The 20,647-nt window shown below is 32.2% G+C and overlaps 1 protein-coding gene across 1 annotated transcript; it reads right to left on the minus strand.

The window, feature by feature from the left end:
- Positions 1–3,433: 3,433 nt before the first annotated feature.
- LOC105960397 (uncharacterized) lies at positions 3,434–8,531 on the minus strand. The gene is made up of 6 exons (XM_012984561.2): positions 8,150–8,531; positions 6,750–7,488; positions 5,808–5,880; positions 4,829–5,016; positions 4,016–4,088; positions 3,434–3,720 (listed from the first exon to the last, which is right to left on the minus strand). Exons 1-6 carry the CDS (start codon positions 8,442–8,444, stop codon positions 3,592–3,594), a joined length of 1,497 nt encoding a protein of 498 aa, XP_012840015.2. The 5' UTR covers positions 8,445–8,531; the 3' UTR covers positions 3,434–3,591.
- Between the last annotated feature and the right edge of the window lie 12,116 nt (positions 8,532–20,647).

Genomic DNA, 20,647 nt, shown 5'->3' on the forward strand with positions numbered 1-20,647 from the left:
AATCAACCAACAAGATTTTGACTAAAGTAAAAGTGCACAAACACAAAAATAGAAGAGGGAATAATAAGAAGATAATCACTTTTTAGATTCATTATTAGGGGACACAATTGATGGCCCCAAACCTTTTGCGTGATTGGAGGAGCATTTGTTGCAGATCATCATGTTTTCTATATTGCATTTATTTGGTTTCCCCTTGTGACATTTCTCGCTATGTAATTTTTTAGCTTATGTATACACCACTTTATGAAATAATTTATATCTACATTTATTGTCATAATTAAATCCTACAAATTATTTTTGGCTTAATCCCACTTTGCACCCTTGAGATAAATCGTTTCTTCACTTTGCACCCTCGAAACACAATATATCATGCATAATGCACCACATAAATTTTTAAAGCTAATAAAGGTAATTTAATATTTTTAGTGGTATTTAAAAATTATATTTTTTATCACAAAAAAATATTTTACGAAAAAAAAATCATTTAGCTATTTCGTTATCAAGTTATCTGAAAATCATATTTTCTTCCAAATATTTCTACCTAATATTTCCACCAATTACAATAAAAGATCTATCAACTGAATAATTTAGTGATAAAAGTTTATTTGATTTTATTTCGTAAGAAAATATAAAAAAAAAATTCAATTATCTAGGGTGATTTTTATTTTCGCCATTTGTGCGCTCAAAATTAGGTTAGAGGTTGAAGAAACTAACAATTTAATTTGTTATTTTGCACACCAGAAAAAAAAGCCCAATATAAAATGAATAAATGAATTATGCGTCTATTATTCAACTCATGGTGCATTGTGAATGATTTATTGTATTCTCAGGGTGCAAAATGCTATTATTATTTTTCAAGATGCAAAGTGCCAAAATGCTCTATTTTTTTCCCAATTACGAGTAAGTTTTACCAAGAATTAGAAAAATGTTCGAAATTCTCACTTTTCTTAAGGTAACAATTTGGAAGGTTAATCAATTTTATTTTATTTATTTATTATTATTTTTTTTTGAGAGGATTACTAGGTTATATCCTATCGTACATATATGTGTATGGCTGGTTACTTGTTTGTAAATCAAATGTAAAAGTACTTACATATAAGATGATATATAAAATTTAGAAACTTGGCTATTTTGTCTTTATTATTGTAAATCTTAAAAAATAAAAATAGTTTCACACTGCAACATATAATTTCTACAAGGTAGTTAACAATTGTTAACATGAATAGTAAATTACATATACATTTTTTGCTGCAAAACAACAAAGAGAAAAAATGAAGAACCAATTTTGTTTTATTACTTAAAAATTACGGTATTTTTTTTGTTGTCATACAAAAGAGCTCGAAGTCACAGATGTATGTGCATTGGGTAAATTTTTGCCCTGTATAATGATGACCTGCAAATTATACGAGAGATATAAAGCACACTTTATTACTGAACTTTAAAGAGTACAAGTATTTTTCTCGTTTCAAATAATATAACTTTTTTACTTTAATCATATTCCTATACAAATAAATACATATTCTGTAAGAATGACCTACTTAATTGATGGAGTAGGAGAATGCAAACTCAAATGATTCGAGTTTGAATTCTCTTGCCAACGTTTTCTGTTCGATGAGAATATCAATGACATGACTTGAATAAATTCAATGATGGCGATTGTGGTTGGAGGGTCAATTACAAAATTATGATCATGATTAATGATTAAATACTGTCATTATATATATAATCAATGAGAACATCTTGTCATTAAATTTGAGATTGAAAGAAATGTGACGAATGAACAACCCATAAGTAATAATTTACTTTAATTGCTGGAATGAGAAATTGATGGAGAAATTTGAATTGTCACTTTATTAAAAAGATAGCAATAAAACAATTATAACTTGGCAACAACCATTTTAATTGAGACTTTGAAATATTTGTTGGAGTATGTCAATATTGCTTATCATGTGTGCATGTGGTGTCTTTCTTTTGGTTATTGAATTCATCACTTTTTTTTTCGGGGAAATGAGTTTTTTAGTCCTATAAGTTTACTAATTGAGAGTTTTAGTCCGTCATATTTCAAAATTAGAATTTTAGTCATGTAAGTTATAAAAGTTGAAAATTTTGGTCCTATGACCTGCTATAACAAGTAATGTGATGGTTGGTTGAATAAGTTGGCATTTAAAATATAAAAATAAATAAATTAAAAATAAACTAGGTGATGTGGGTAATGAGTTGGATGATTTTGGAGAGAAATTTGATCCTCAATGTCAAATTTACCGAAATAATAAGGAAAATTTAACATATTAATTTATATATTTATTTATTTGTTATATTTGCAATAAAGAACCACAATAAACCATTGGATAAAATCTTCCATTATATTTTTATGAAGGAAATAAGACTAATTAATGTTTAATTAATATTTCTTAGTTTTTATTTGATAAAAGTAATAATTAAGTTCATAGTTATCTAAATATTTCATTTTTTTTTTTTATAAATCTATACTTAGGATTACAATGAAATTGAACGGACAATCAAATTCAATAAAAATACTAAAAAAAAACTTTTATGAAAACTTGTTGTAAAGTTAAATGTCATGTACAATTATAATTAGTATAAAAAATCAAATACACATTTACGAATTAACAAAAAAATAATAAAATATATTCAAAACTCTATTAAATTAAATGTACAAAAAAACATTCTAGAGCCTCCGAACATAAAATACTTTATCAAACCAATAGAAACAAATATCAATAACGAGTAATAAAATATAGTTAATTACTATTTTTATCGATTGAAAACTATGAAATATTAATTAAAAAATAGTTACTAAAAAAAATGCTTATTTCATTCACCAAATAAAAAAAATGATGGTATATTTTACTTCCCTTCAAAATTGTCCAACTCATTAGCCACATCACCTAATTTAGTTTTAATCTATTTATTTTTATACTTTAAATGCCAACTCATTCCACCAACTATACATTACCTGTTATAGCAGGTCATATGACCAAAATTCCCAACTTGTGTAACTTACATGACTAAAATTCTGATTTTAAGACATGATGGACTAAAACTCTCAACTTGTAAACTTATAGGACTAAGAAACTCATTTTGCCTTTTTTATTTTACAAGAGAAACTCGCAGACACTCGAATTGCATTGGGTAAACCTCCGTCTCGCCCAATAACTCACAAACCACACAAGAAATGTAAATTATACTAGGCTACCCATGTGCTACAAACTCAATGTAGAAAGCATTGACCAGTGATGCGAATTCGGGTCAAATAACATCGCATTCTTTGATCCATCAACTAAGTTATTTCGAGTTTTCACTATGATTATCATTCAAATTCAACTCAAACCAATGGAGGTTAAGTAAGCAGATCCATACAGAGCTGGAATCTTTTTCGCCATTACGGATCCATTAAAAAGAACACGATATGTAAACCAATAAGGACCTATCTATTTTTACGTAGTGGAATCTATACCTGCATAAAAGTCGGAAATCAGTATCAACTGGTAATGGAAATAGTATCGATCATTCGCCAAGTGAACTGTACAAGGAACTTATGTGCTCGTTTAATGTTACTCTTTTGTTTTCCTAATCTAACTCATCTTGTGAGGACACTTCTTCTTCCGGTAGTTCAAAATCATCAACCTCTTTATAATATGCTTTCTGCTGTTCAATAAAATCTATTGGCAATTCACTTTTAATCTCCGAGCCCCTTTTCTGCAAAAAAAAAAAAAAAAAAAAAAAAAAACGAGGCCATTAGGCAATAGATCTCAAACCGGAATAATATATGGCATATGATCTATTTTCCGATATGATTGAGGTCCCACATAAGGGAAAGACCGATCGTACACAATAAAACAATCTGATTCTCATATCCCAAATATTAGAGGTGCAAAAAATCAATGTAGTGAAAGCCTAGTGCTCTGATCTCAATTTTTATGCAGCTTCGTATCAAACTACAGGAACATTTGATGGATATGCATATATGTATGAAATAGAACATTGTACAAACCTTTCTGCATTTTGGAAGTGGATCGGTCCATGACTTCAAAGATTTGAATTTTCCAGCTTCATCAATATCATTCCTGAAGAGAAGTAGCAATGACAGAATATCAACAAGAGCAATTGCAATTGGAAGAAAACGAGAGGAACATACCACAAAAGCTGTTTATGCTACAAAAGAATTTTCTTCAACACTTACTTATTCGGGGTTGGTTTGAACATTTAGTTTCTAATAATAAAAAATGAGGAGCTATAGAGAAAAATTACACGCAGTCCACCACAATTCCACTTGCAACATCGTAAAAATGAAAGTAGCAACTTTAGTTTTTCTTTAAAACTGAATGCTCTAAAAACACGTAACTTCTCTTTTGAAAAACAAAAGAGAATCTATAGCAGAAAAAAGAGTCTAAATGTCTACAAGAAAGATATAAACAAACTTTAATTTATGAAACTTGAGACATCAAAAGAAAATTAGGAAAAAAGGATCAATAAGAAGAAGAATTAATCAATTTTTAGGGCAGCAACACCCAAAGAAAGAAATCAAGTACCATGTATGACATAACACCCATAAACCATTAGACGTGGCATATCATGGCGATATTACATGATCTAGAAGAGCTGTGACATAGTGAAAGGATGTCAAATCAGGAAATGTAAACCCCAATTTCCTAAAAAGAATTCTCTTAGGCGCACGTGTGTGTGTGTGTGTGTGTGTGTGTGTGTGTGTGTGTGATAGAGAGAGAGAGAGAGAGAGAGAGAGAGAGAGAGAGAGAGAGAAAAGAGAGAGAGAGAGAGAGAGAGAGAGAGAGAGAGAGAGATTTACTGTATATTTTTGGTTCTCGTCATAGGGGAACAACTACTAGAAGCCGCAAGATCATTCTTCCACTTCTCACTCCTTGTTTTTGGAGCTAGGCAAATGATTTCCTCATCAACCTCTTGAAGATGTGCTCTCGGCTGTTCAATGAAATCTAGTGGCAATTCACTACTACTTTCAATTTCTGAGCACCTCTTCTGCCAAAAATAAAAAAGAGAAGGGCTATTAGGCATAGCATCAAACCTGAATAATATATATATATATATATGATCTCTTTTGACAAAATGTTTTGTATGCTTAGTTTGACAACCTTAGTCAACAAGTCATGCTTTAGACGAACATCATCTTCTCCAAAGTAACAAAATTATTGGAGCTGACAATGATTCGACTAGACAATATCAGGAGGGACATATAAACACTAGAATTTTAAAATTTTGACGTGAAATAAGCTGCAAGAGTAATTTCGACTACCTACTGTCTACGACTCAGTTTTAGGAGGCAATAATCATTGGAACAGTCGCAAAAAATCTGATAAAGAAAGCACGGTTACAAGCCTACCAAAATACTTTAATTGCAATAGTCACTCGTATGAACCATAGTAACATCAATGATATTCCCAACAAAATATGGTGACACGACGAGGACTTGTATGCAATTAATAATCATGCATAATATTATAATTCCCTTCTAATACGATGTCTCACATAAGGGAAAAGACTGATTATACACAATAAAACAGTCTGGTTCTCATATCCCAAATGTTAAAAGTGATCTCAGTTTTATTAATGGAGTTAGTAAACTGCTAAAATGATTTCACATCCTGCTTAAAGTAAAACAATGAAAGCTGAAATGGAAACCATAGGATAACAGCTTCGAAATGTATGCCATAACCAAAGAATATGAGACACTTATTATGGCAAGGATATACACAACCTAAGGAACATAATCCTGCTTTTCCGAATGTTCAGAAATAGAACATCGTACAAACCTTTCTGTATTTTGGAAGTGGATCGGTCCATGGTTCTGAAAATTTGAAATTTCCAGCTCCATAAATATCATCCCTGAAGAGAAACAGCAATGAACGAATATCAACAAGGATAATTCCAATTGGAAGAAAACGAGAGCACATACCATGACAACTGGTTATGTACATTTCGTAAATACTTATTTGTTTGGGGTTAACTTGAACATTTAGTCTAATATTAAATTAAGATCCATAAAGAAAGATTCAATGCAGTCCACCACATTTCACATACAACATCGTAAAAACTAAAATAGCTACTTTAGTTTCTCTAAAACTGCATGCCCTAAAAACAGAGAACTTCTCTTTTGACCAACAAAAGAGAATCTATGGCAGAAAAATGGCTAAATGTTTACAATACAAATATAAATTAAATTTCAATTCATAAAACTTGAGATGTCAAACAGAAAATTTAGTAACAAGGATCTATAAGAAAAAATAATAAATTTTTAGGGCAACAACACCCAAACAAAGAAATCAAGTACCATATATGGCATGTATTCTTATGGTCTATAAGAAATTGGTGAATTTAAAGTATGCATAACACACATAAACATCTAGATTTGGCATATCATGGTGATATTACGTAGTGAAAAGGATATCAAATCAGGAAAGCATCTGTAAACTCCAATTTTCCTAAAAAGAATTATCACCATGCACTGATGGTTGAGAGAGAGAGAGAGAGAGAGAGAGAGAGAGAGAGAGAGAGAGAGAGAGAGAGAGAGAGAGAGAGAGAGAGAGAGAGAGAGAGAGAGAGAGAGAGAGAGAGAGAGAGAGAGAGAGAGAGAGAGAGAGAGAGAGAGAGAGAGAGAGAGAGAGAGAGAGAGAGAGAGAGAGAGAGAGAGAGAGAGAGAGAGAGAGAGAGAGAGAGAGAGAGAGAGAGAGAGAGAGAGAGAGAGAGAGAGTTACTGTATATTGTTGGTTCTCGTCTTAGGGGGGCAACTACTAGAAGAAGCCCCAGGATCATTCTTCCACTTCTCAGTCCTTTTCCTTGGAGGGTGGCAAACAATTGTCCCAGCAACAATATCAGAAGTTTCGAGAATTGCCTTCCCTTTCTCCTTTGCTTTTTCATAGGAGTAGTTAAAAGGGTTCAGAGGCTTCCCTTTCGCCTTTGTTCTCTCAACTAAGAAGCTAGAAGGACTGACAAATTCCTTCTCTACATCTTTTATTTTCAGAGTGGAAGATCCAGAACCCTTCAGAATACCTTTCTTCCTATCATAAGTTTTCTCAATTGAGCAGCTCAAATCACCCTCCAACATACCACTTTGTTTTCCCAATCCACAAACAGAAGATTTAAGCATTCCCTTCCCTTTCGCTGTTTTTCCGTACGTGCCATCATAAGAACCAAAAATTCCCTTGTCAGAATCTTTCATCATATCAACAGGAGCACCACAGAGACTGAGATTTGGGTCGACTTTTTGTTTTTTCCTCTTAAGCAGACTAGCACGATTCTTATCTTCATTCTGATTACTCTCCAACTTCTGAGGAAGAGATGAATTAAATGGTACAGCAATCGCCTTCCCTTTATTCTTCCTCTTCTCAACAGATGTGGGACTGCTAATAATCGTAAGGTCAACTTCTTTTCTTTTCTTGGATTTTTCAGTGATCTGTCTTTTGTTATGTGCTACATCCTTACTTCCTACACCACCTTCAGTATAACCCCATATATAAATTAATTGTTTGCAATCCATTAGCATATATTAATATACGCATGCTTTAAATTTAGAACTACAAACATGAACAAGTACCGATATCACACTTAAATTATAACTGAAACAAACTAAGCAGACTGAAGCGGATCAAATTGAGAACACGCAGGTATATTCCTATTTCTGAAACAAAATTATACGTCGAGATTCAGAATTATGTCATCTAAAAAAACCCCAAATCCGTTGAAACTTCGAAAGAACTGATCAAAATTTCCATAACACATACATTAACACAATCTTACAGAAAAGAACACTGTTCTTAACAAAACATCACGAGAAATTTTGAGTTCTGCACTCATGAATTAGCAAATAAAACTTCCAATTACAGCGACAAGATCGAGATTCAGTTCCTAGATACCAACAAAACTACTCAATTAAGCACCATATAAACACACTCAAACCCCAGTAGCCACTACATGAACGCAAAAATCGGGATTAGCACACAACACCAGTAGCCACTACATGAAAATAAAAAAATACATACATAAAAACTAAATACAAAGAGGAGCCCACGATTAAACACATGAGCGCACAGCAAAAATAAAAAAATAAAAAATGAAAAAAAATGAAAAAGGAACAGAAACCCATGAAATTAATTACCTAGGGAAGTAACCGAAGAGAGTGCACGAGGAGGGGTTCGAAATTGAACGGTTCTCGAATTCCCGGTGACGCTAATATTGGACGACCCGATACTGCTGTCGGATCTATTGGAGGATTCGGGGCGTGATTTGTGGTTGGCGGAATTTGAATTGGAATTGAAAGCCGAAATCAGGGGTTTCGAAAAGGAATTGGAATCAGAGGCGGTGGCGGCGACGAGCTTGCGGAGAATGGAGGTGGGTATCAGATTGTAGGTGTTTGTGAGGTCCGACAAGGTTTTCCTCTTCCGACTCCCCATTTTTCACTCACCCCCAAAATCAATATCAATGCCTGCTGCTGCTATACGAGTGTGTGTTAAATGTGCGCGCGTATATATATATAGATAGATGTACAAAACTGGATTGTATGTATTGGTGGGGTTAAGAGGGGTTTGAGAAGAAGGAAGAAAGAGGATTCCAGAAGAAGATTTGTAGTGTGGGATGGCGGGAAAATGGGTGAGATTGAAAAGGGGCAAAGCTGCGTGCGTGCGTGTGTGTTCACGTTGATTTTGCGCTTACTGAAAGGAAAAAGATGCTTTACTGCAAGTATGAATAAGTGGTAAATAAAACTCTTAATTCTATATCGAAAAAATTGAAAATTAGATAATAATAATAATTTTTATATATATTTTGCCTCTTTATTATCATTAAATATATATATATATATATATATATATATATATATATATATATATATATATATATATATATATATATATATATATATATATATATATATATATATATATATATATATATATATATATTTTTTACTGGTGTTCAATAAAAGAATTCCCTTTTCTTTAGATCGTTGACGGTTGATCATCGACCGTTTTATAATACAGTCAAACATCTATAAATTAATACAATTGAGACTATCAAAATCCTATTTATTTAGCGAATATTAACTTATCAATAAATTAATAATTATTAATTTATACATTAATTCGATGTACTATAGAGCCCTTTATACATTAATTAGTATAGTTTTTATACATTAATTAATAACTTATCAAAATCCTATTTTTTTTACGTATATATTATTCATTGCTCATTAGTTCAATGTACTATAGAGCCCTTTTCTAGAACGGAAACTGATCTTAAAGCAACAATAGTATTGAACAATTTTCTATTGAGTTAAGAGAAAACTATACCAAAAGTTCTAACCATATTAAGAAAAGTGAGTGACGAAATTGATGGTGATGTGAACTTCAACAACAAACAAACAATAATTAAATCATATTTTACTAAGCCTTTATAAATCTGTAAAATGTGTATTGTACTATGTAATTTAAGAATTATTTTTATGCATTATTAATTTATATATTATATGGGGTTTCTTAAAATTTTCGAAGGTGTATTATCTTATAAATTTAATGAATTATTAATTTCGCATGTTGTCCCCAAATCGTGATCGGGAAAAATTTAAGCGAAATTATTAATTTATCGGGTATTAATTTATCAACGTTCTACTGTATGTTCTGAATTTACATGTTACAAAGTTAGATTCAACAATATTTTAGAGAAGAATCAAAATAATAGATATATTGAATAACATTTGTACTTATTTGTACACACCATAAAAAATGTGTTGGCACACGGATATGGTTGAAATCCGTGTGCTTTTGTTTTGGGATGTAAATGATTTAAATTTTACATTGTAAAAGGAATTATTTAGTCCATATTTTATGATTTTGGTGTATATATAATGACTTAACTTTATTTTTTATGTACTTGTTTTCTATCAGAAAAATAGTTGCTTGTTTAATTAGCGTTCGTAAATATCACGTAGGAGTCTAATTTTTTATGATTGATATCTTTGAGCTCAAGCTAGATCTTGAAGTGTATAATTTGTGCATACAAATACCCAATGTCTTAACATCTGGACCGGTTAAATAGCGAACTGTTGTCTTGTTCGGTCTGGTGTGGTCGGTTGAACCGTAAAACCGAAACCCCACTAAAAATTAGGTTTTTTCTTTTTCTTTTTTTATGTCCAAAATGGTGCTTTTTTTTTTTTTTTTTAAAAAAAAAAAAAACAAATAAATAAAATAGCTAAAACGACGTTGTGGTACATATGTTTATTTTGTAGATTATAATTCTATAATTTTTGTAGTGATTGAGGTTATGTTGGGTGTGTATGTGTGTGCAAAAGAAAAGTAGGCTTGATTTACATTTTAATTCCAGGGAAGTTATGGGTTAATGTGACTATTGTAAAAGAAAAGTAGGATATGTTTACTATAAAATTAATATAAATGATTATAATATAAAAAGGGTAAATTACAAATACCCCTTGAGGTATGGTCAATTTACAAAAAAAGCCCTCTTGTTTGGATAATTACATTTACGCCCATCAACTATGTTTTTTTCTTACACCTCCACCCTTATGGTGTCAAATTCAACATAATCATCTAGATTTCGTGGAATGTGCTCTAGTTTGTACTCGTTTTGTGTAAAAACACAGTTTGTGATGCACCACAATCTGATATATACAAGCCAAAAAACACATATTATGATCATCTTGCTTCAAAATGTAGAGTTCGAATGGGATAAAACGGGTACAAAAGTGATAATATTCCATATAATCTCAAAGATTTCACTAAATTTGAGGAGTTGAGGGGTGGTTGTAATTATCCAAACAAGAGGGGGATTTTTGTAATTTGATCATACCTCAGGGGTAGTTGTAATTTACCCTATAAAAAATGAAAAATCCGGTTGAAATCGGTCCAACCACGACCCAATAACTTATACGGGTCAATGTCCGGTTCGACGCTCTGAACATTGCAAATACTCCATATAACCATGAAGTACAACTAGTAATTTCATTTAATATTGATATTGGCAAGAAATAAGTTTTCTTTCACATTATATGTAGCCCAAACACAAACATCAAAGTGATTCATATTTAATCGACGACTTTCGTAAGCATTATTTAGCAAGAGTATGGACCCATCTCCGTCTATGGCAGCCGTTTCGAACTTCTTGGGCTTTACCCACCCAAAATCGGCATCATTCAAATTAAATTGGGAGGTGATATTCGCGGTAGCAAAATTACGAATGTCGTTTTAAAAAATCCACTCTCTATCTTTCTTTCTCTCTCTACAATTTTAGCTTTTATATTACAAAACATTCCAAAACTCATGTTATTGTAGCCATTTGCAAAAAAAAATGAGTGCATCGAATGAGGATCGAGATACGGAATCCAATGAGGTAAAATTTGTTCGTTTTTGTTCTTTAAATCGCGAAAACGCGACCCACGACCAATTTGGACGCTGAAAAATAGGTTTCACGACTAAACTGGGTGCGAAACAGCTCGATTCACGCCCGGTTTGGGCGCGGAAAAGTACTTCCGGCGCCCGGTTTGGGCGCCCATCACAGCTATCCGCGCCCAGTTTGGGCGCGCGTGCTGAATAAGTTTAAAAAGAAAAAAAAAATCATATATATTTGTGCTACTCAAAGGACTCGTACACGAGCTCTAACTGCTGAATTTCTAACTTACCTAACCAACTAGAAATACGCGTTGCTAGCAAGACTCGAACACGGGTCTATAGTGACATAGACGAAACGCCTGACCAACTAGGCTACTGCAAGTTTGTTAACTAATACTTAATTTAAATTTAATCATTCAATTCGGTTATACTGGGCAAAAAAAAAAAATGAACCGGCCGACCGGTCCAGAACCGGCGTCTGGACCGAACGCCCCGAAGTAATTTTCCACGCCCAAAATGGGCGTGGGAAAGCAGTTTCCACGCCTAAACCAGGCGTGGAAACTGCTTTCCCACGCCCATTTTGGGCGTGGAAAATTCGAAAACCCAACACTAAAAACAGCCCCAAATCGCGATTTTCATGGGATTTTCACATGATTAACCCCAAATTCAATATATATAACTACTTTAGATGATTAATTACATTTCAAATTGACGAGATTTTCAATTTTGGGAGGATTTGTGAGAGATGTTGAGGATTTTTGTGAATTTTGGGGCTTTTGGGGATTTTGGGGTTTGGGTGGATTTGAGGATTTTTAGAGAGAGAAAGATAAGACTATTGTGAACGACATTCGTAATTTTGCTGCCGCGTAAATCATTTCACAATTAAATTTCAGCGATCCTAAATAAGATTTTCCGTTCGTTTCCCCAAATTTCGACACACTCTAATTTTACGTAAACTATAATTCGATCTCTTGTAAATATGACTGTACGTACATAAAAACAATCTGAAGCTCGGATCATCAAGGCGCCAGCCAAAAGTTTAATTTTTTTTTAGGGTTAAATACACATTTCCCCTTCATAATTGAGGTGTGTATCACTTACCCCCTTCAACTATCAAATGTAACAGTTGTCCCCTTTTACTAATTTAAATCCTCAATACAATTAATAATAATATGACAAATATATTTATACCCTTACATAAAAGTTGCTAAATACATTTAATCATAATATGTACGATGTACAATTAATATATTTATATATTTAATTAGAACTATATAAATTCCTTTTAAATTTTCAATTTTATTTTATTTAACATAAAAAAAAAATATGTTTCTAACATAAATAAAAGTGACTAATTTTTTTCTAACATCGGATCTATTTAAAAAATATCAACACTTATTAAGAATCAATGCCTAACTTTGATTAACATGGTCAAGGTTTAGGTTTTAAATCCTACCCCTCAACATTTTTTTAACTTGTTATATAATTTTTTTTAAACAGATTTATGAATTATAGTGCATCTTAAATATATCTATATATTTTTATGTACGATGTATCATAAATATTTTTTCTTTTATTTATAATTATTAATTGTTCTAGTTTTCTTAAGATAAGAGATTATCATCATATAGGAGGAGGTGATTGTAGTGGCGACGGTGGTGGAGGTGAAGTGAAAGGAGGCGGGGGAGGTGGAGATGCAGGAGGTGGTTATGGAGGTGGAGGGGGCGGTGGAGAAAATTGCGGTGGCGGTGAGGTATCCACATTCTGTTGAGACTCAACAATGAGAAGGAAGAAACCAAAGAAAAGAAAGATGACCGGAGCCAACAACGGTGAATCCATACAAATCGAGCCAAACAGTAAATTGAGTTTTCATTCAAAGACAACTTCTATACACCTGGGTTCACTTCAAAAACCTCAATCCAGCAAGAAAAAAATAATGGTGGAAAATGAGGGGATCTTTTGAGAAATTACCGATTGAAAATTCGGGTTGTGGTTTTGAAGAATCAACGAAAAGGAGTCCAGGATTTTGGTACTGTCCTTCAAATACGAGAAGGGGAGATTCTTCAATTAGGGAATTAGGTTAGAGTTAGGGCATTACATTTGGATTCTCGAAACGAAATCGACAGTGGACGCAAATAAAATTCAAGTAAAAGAAGAAGAAATGGATTTTTGGGGAGGTGACTTGAGACCGTATAGGACCTTGTTCAGACGGCACACGCGAGTAGGGCGAGACGGATCAACGAATCTGGGAGGTTGCTCACAATAGACAGTTTCAGAGAGAGTCTCATGTAAAAAGGTATTTTTCACATCGAGTTGGTGGATTGCCCAGAATCGAGAGAGAGTAATATTCAGAACTGTTCGAACAGTGGCTGGTTTGACAATTGGGCTAAAGGTCTCGTCAATGTCTATCAAGATAACGATAACCTTTATGAGAGGAATGGTGATCGAGATAAACACAAGGAATAGAGCGGGGGGGGGGGGGCTAGATTATATGGTGTAGTTGCGGTGAGGTTAGGATAACAGAGATAACCGAACACTCGAAGATGGGAGTATGTAGGTTTTGTTAGGTAAAGAGCTTCGCGAGGGGTCCGATTTTGTGTTGTTTTTGTGGGTAAGATATTGAGTAGGCGGCTGGCCATATGAAGGTCTTCGACCCAATAGGTAGGAGTAAGATGAGCTTGAAATATGAGGGATCAAATCATGTTGGTGAGAGTGCGGATCATCTGTCAAGCGTGTCCGTTTTGAGAGGAGGTGTGGGGACACGATAAAAGATTTAGGATGCCTTGTTTGGCAAAGTAGGATTGAAATTCCGTATTTTAAATTCACGGTCATTGTCACTTTGTAAGGCTTTGAGGGGATGTTGGAACTGAGTTTTTATGAGTGTATGGAAATAGACAAAAGCATCACATTTATTTCGAAGTGGGAAAGTCCACAGATAATGGGTAAATCATAAACTAACACAGGATAGCATTTGATACCCGTAAAATTAGAGACAGTAGAAGCCCATAAATTAGCATGAATAATTTCAAAAGGAGCAACAACAGTATATTTGCTGAGAAACAAAATGGTAGACGAAAATATGTGCCTAATTCACAAGCATTAATTATAGACTCCCCATGGTCTTTACTATAGGAAATAAATTTGCTAGAAAATAAACGATATATGAGGTGTTTGCAGAAATAGCCTAGATGCCGATGCGAAATTGTGCAGAAATAGCCTATGCCGATTCGGGTTGCGGTTTTGAAGAATCAACGAAAAAGAGTCCCGGATTTTGGTATTATCATTCTAATACAGGGGAGATTCTTCCATTGGGGCGGAACTAGGTTAGGGTTAGGGCATTACATTTGGATTCTCGAAACGAAATCGACATTGGACGCAAATAAAATACAAGTAAAAGAAGAAGAAATGGAATTGGGGAGGTGGATTTCTCCCTCTATTTCCATAACCCTAATTAGAATATTTGATTTTCGATCTTCTTCGTGATCCTCCAATGCTCAACAATGGAGGATGAGAAAGACAGAGAGAGATAATGGAGAAAGACTGTGATGGAGAGAGCCAAGAATGTACGGAAGAATACGCTTGAGAGTAGCCATATGTGGTTCCCTCGATCATGTTTACATAAACAGAATTGTTGCAAAAAATAGCAGATGTTGAGACGAATGAAAGTGAGGTATTGCAGTGTGCTGACAAGGCTGTGATAGCATAAGGTTAGCCACCGAGGGTCCAGTGGTCGAAGACAGCTTGCACTTGGTATCGGCCGGTGTGAGGCAAGGGTTGCAAGAAGCCATATGGCCCGTTCTAGTATCTCGTCGGCGTAGTATATATAATAATGAATGAAAATATATTTTAAGAAATTAACGAACTAAAATAAATTTAAATACTTAAGATTACTATTTCTTAAAATGTATCGATATGAATATACTCAATTAATTGGTCCAACAACAATTAAATTTTATTTATTAAATATGTACCCAACGCCAGATAATATTTTTATATTTTAAAATATTGTATTTTTTAACAGATATTTTTAGTTGTATAATTTACTTACTCTTTTAGTTATTTCTTTCAATAAAAGAAAGAAAAATTGGGTATTGGAATTTAAAATACAAATTAAATTATACTTAAGATGGTTAAATATTACAAATGATACTTTAAGGGAAAGTATTACATATAGTACACTTGACGAGTCTAACATGTATTTAACCTTTTTTTATAGAGAAACCATAAATTGTCCTTACAACCTTGAAGAAAGAAAAATTTGTGGTACAAATTATGAAAATAATCAGCTTAACCAATTAATGATATACCACCACCATGCACATAGAATTATTATTTCGAGAATCCAATAGATGTAGTTTGAATTTGTCTACGTTGTTTATTATTTTACTATTGTCCAGCTCATCAATTTTATCAGTGTTATGTTGTTTTTAATTGTGTGGAGAAATACTTATAAAAAAAATAAAAAATTGTGTGGAGAAATAAATAATTGGCTACTAGTGTCAAACAGCTACGTAAGTACCAAACAATTAATTAAAAAATCCTTGCACCAATTGACTCAATTAATTAAAAAAAATCGTTCTATTAGGGATCTTTAGCGGTTGAAGCAAGTGAATTTGCATTAATTGACTCATGTTCGAATTTCCTTACTAAGAATTTCTAAGTCGAGTTTGTCACACATAATTAGCCTAATGTTGTCAGGATAAAAAGTGAAAAATAGATTTTTATATGCATAGTGGATGTGTAAGGTGTTGACTAATTGAATTATTCAATTTTAATTAGTTCAATAAATTTTTTAGTCCAAAATATTATATGGGTTAGTTGAGAATAATATGGTGAAGAATCTTCCTAGCGACTGCGAGCTACCATGTACATCCAATTCCAAATCTAATTTGAGACTAGTTAAGAACATCATTGACTTTGTCGAATATATCATTACATAAAACCTTTTAAATTTTTAGTGAGATTAATTATTTGAAATTTAAATTTAATTTTCCTTATGCACTTTCATAGGAGCTGTAGAACGAAAATACATAGCATTTAGCTTAACTTTACTCGAATTATCATGTTGAATCGAATTATTGATTTACACTTTGAATTTATAGTGAGATAAATTATTTGATATATATAATATCTATATTTCCAATATAAACTCAACTTTTCTCTACACATTCTCCCCATATCTCCAATAAAGTATATCAAAATTGTATATTTCCTCCTTAATTCGGATTTATTTTATCACAAGAGTTACTATCTCGATTCCAAATTCTCTGTCGTTTTGGGTTGTTATTGCACACATATTAAGAAAATTAATAAATACGCATGAATTAAATTAAAAAAATTAATACAAAAATCACTAAAATACCCTTATCATTAATTAATATTTCTCAACTAATTATTTTCAATTAATTAAGAGTGATAAATAGTTAGCAAAATTGAAAAAAAGAATGCAATGAGTTCTTAAGTGATACATAATTTGGAGAAAAAAAAAATTACTCGAAAGAGAAATAAATTAGGAGGAAAGGAGTATATATCAGTAAATATGTGCAGGTATCAAATAAACCGAGAATCAATAAAGCAATACTTGAAAAGGATTTGACAAGAATCCATGTTTATTTATTACAATATTGTGGACACGTCACAATTTTCGAGCTTTTGAATTAGACCAAAGACTTTCCATCTTCGTGGTGACTAATACTTCGGTGGCGGTGGTGGAAATAGCCGCCTAGACATTGGCGGTGGCGGTGGCGGTGGTGGTGGTCGGGGAGGAGCCGGTACAAACCCTAGAGCCACTAAAGAAGGAGATGGCGGCGCTTCTTGGCGATTAAATTTACTGGATTTAGGTGGCGGCGGAGATGGCGGCTTACTTCTAAGCAATCTCGGGAAGTGATCGTCATTTTGCATCGAGAGAGTAGGCTCATGCATTAGCAAGAAACATAGGAAGAAGAAGATCATATATGTTAACACTAATTTCATATTTGCTTTTAATTTCTCAGATGGAAATATATGTGTGTATAATATGTATATATCATCATGTAAGTGGGCAGGTGACTCAAATTATATATATATATTGTGAAAATTTTAAATAATAAAATATAAAAACAGTTGAAGAGGAGACTTTGGACTCAGTCGTACGCGTTGCTCCTAAACTACCATATCTCTAGGTTTAGAGATCAGACACTCGGGATATCTATTTACTCCATTCGTGCCTATATATATACATGGGTCTTTACAAATAATCTCATCAATAATGAGTACTTATTCATAAAGAGATCCAGAAAATAAATTATTTTACTAATAAATTCACACATAGTTCAGATTTTTGTAAAAGACTAAAATAGTCCCTTATACTTTAATATGCTCCAATTTCATTCTTAATTTAATTTAACATCAATTTGACCCCAAATTTTACAAATTATGCAATTTTGACCCAAAACACATTTTTATAGACAAATTCGTCCGTCACCGCCGTTAACAGTAATATAGTATTAACTATATTACTGTTAAACACAGTAAAATTAACTATACTACAGATTAACATAGTAATATTGCTATATTAATCTCTAGCACAGTAATATTAACACAACAAAACTCATTATTATTGTGCAATAGAGTAATATTACTATGTTGACCGTTCAACAAATGTAAACATAATAAAAAGCCAAAAGAATTAATATTACTGTGAGTGACAGTAATATTACTATAACAACAGTAATATTACCGTCAACCACACTAATATTAAAATAATAGACAGTAATACTATTACGTTACTCCGTGAATAACTCAAACAAACAAAAAAATCCAAACAAAATAATAATATTGATGTGGTTGACAACAATATTACTATAACAATAGTAATATTACCGTCAACCACAGTAATATTATTGTGTTTACAATAATATTACAATAATAGACATTACTATTATTACGTTACTCCGTGAATAACTCAAACAAAACAAAAAACCCAAAAAAATAATAATATTGATGTTGTTGAAGGTAATATTATTGTGTTTACAGTTATTTTACTGTCAACGGCAATAATATAATTACGTTGATTTATCAACAAATCAAACAAAATTAAAAAAAATAACAAAGAATAAAAAATAATAATATTGGGTTAATTTACTGTCAACGGCAGAACAATTACATAAATGTATTGTCAACGGCAGTACAATTACGTAATTAATTGTCATTGACATTTGACAGTATAATTACGTTAATTTACTGTCAGTGACAGTACAATTACGGTCAACGTTTATCGGCAGACGTGTAAAAAAAAACACTAAAAAAAGTCAACGTCAGAATCCGGCGGCGGAAAAAAACAGACCAGAGAAAAAAAAATCGAAAAGTCAACGCCGGAATTCGGCGGCAAAATTTTTTTTTTTGAAAAAAAAAGTTTTTGAAAAAAAAAGTTTTTGAAAAAAAAAAGTCAAAATTAGATTTTTGTGGACAAAATTGATTAAATTGGGGTTACAATTAAGAATTGGGTATAAATGGTTAGGGGTAATATTGTCATATACATTAATGTTTCCTTTATTTATAATAAATATTAAAGGGATGGGCTTATTGGTGAAAGAGATATAGCCCATAAACCTACAATAGTAAAGATGATTGGTTGGGGACTTATGTACAAAAATCCCATATATATAATTATCCCTCCTCATTTTAAAAATAAAGAGGACTAATTACCAAGGAGATTACGCTGTTGTGAAGTTTTGTTTTAAATTTGACATACCCCCTTGGACTATATAGAATACTGGTTATACCCCTCGATTATAGCATTTAAATATACAAACCCTAGTCCACCCATTTTTTGGCCGCACCTCCTTGTTCTGCTCGGCCGCCAAATCCGCAGCCTTGAATCCCCATCAAAACAGAATAATCTACCCAGATCTTGAGGACGACGACATCTTATGTCAGTAGCTCCACCTCAAACACGTCGGCTATCCATTTCAGGTATAGACCGCAAACACGTCGTTTATCCATTTCATTATTCAATCACGGTTTTAGGAGTCAGTTCGTTAATCGACTATGTCTTAGTCGATTAATATCATAGTCGATTAGTCCACTTCGCAGGAAAACAAAATGTTAAAAATACCAATTTTTTTTAATTAAAAAAATAATAATAAAATGATAATAACAAATTAAAAAATTAAAAACAAAAAATTAATTTGAAAAAAAAAGGCAAAACAAAAATTGGAGATGGGTGTAGTGGGAAGAAGATAGTGGGATGACAATTTTGGGATAATAAAAGAAGGAAAAAGAACATGGTTTTTCTCAAGGAGTGGAATGTAAATATTATCTCCCTATGAAAAGAAGTATTGAGGGGTCACTGCCCGCATGAATATAGTTCAACTGGTTTCGGGGGTAGTAAGTTGGTGCTAGGTTCTAGGATCGAATCCTGACAGCCGCAATGTGGGAATTTCAACTCCAATGAGGCTTGGTTCCTTGTGGGCACCAACTCCGGGTTCGCTATCCTAACGTGCCGTTGAGGAGTTAACACAAACTCTAGAGCCAGTGACAAATCCAGGTATTTATTCAAGGGTTTTCGAAATTATATATAACTAGCATTTTTCCCCCGTGTGATGCACGGGAATATTTAAATAGTAAAAAAAAATTTAATCAATTTAATACATAATAAAAAATATAGTACACTAATATAGTAAAATTTAATAATATAGTATTATTCATATTTTATATAACATTAGTTTTTTTAAACCTTACATATTAAGATTTATAATCCAAATAAATAGACTAAGATTTAACAAATCGAATTTCTAGCTTTATCTCTTAAGATTTGAAATATATTGATGAAAAATAGGAGATTAATAATTACATAAGTAACAATAAGGTAGGATTCTTTACGACTTTAGTTTTAATTTTGATAATTGTTAAAAATTATAGTTAGAATTTAGAAATTAGTAGAGAAAAAATACTAAAAATAAATAATTACAAAAATACCATTAGGATTTTATAGAATTGCCCAACGTTTCTTTCTTTTATATATAAGATAAAATATATAAATAATAATTGATAAAAATAGGGGACAGAAAGTATAAAATAGTATAAACATATACATAAAAATATCTAAAAATTTTAAAATAAAAAAAATAAAAAAATAAAAAAAATAAAAAAAAAAAAGTTTGTACGCTTTGTGAGAAATTTAGGAAGATTTAAATAAAAAATTAGTGAAAAAAAATGGAAAGTATAATTTAAATTGGGCATAATCACACTTTACACCATCGAAATATACAATTTTT

The sequence above is a fragment of the Erythranthe guttata genome, chromosome 6, assembly GCF_056151865.1.
Source record: "Erythranthe guttata isolate IM_541 chromosome 6, IM_541, whole genome shotgun sequence".
Lineage (NCBI taxonomy): Eukaryota > Viridiplantae > Streptophyta > Magnoliopsida > Lamiales > Phrymaceae > Erythranthe > Erythranthe guttata.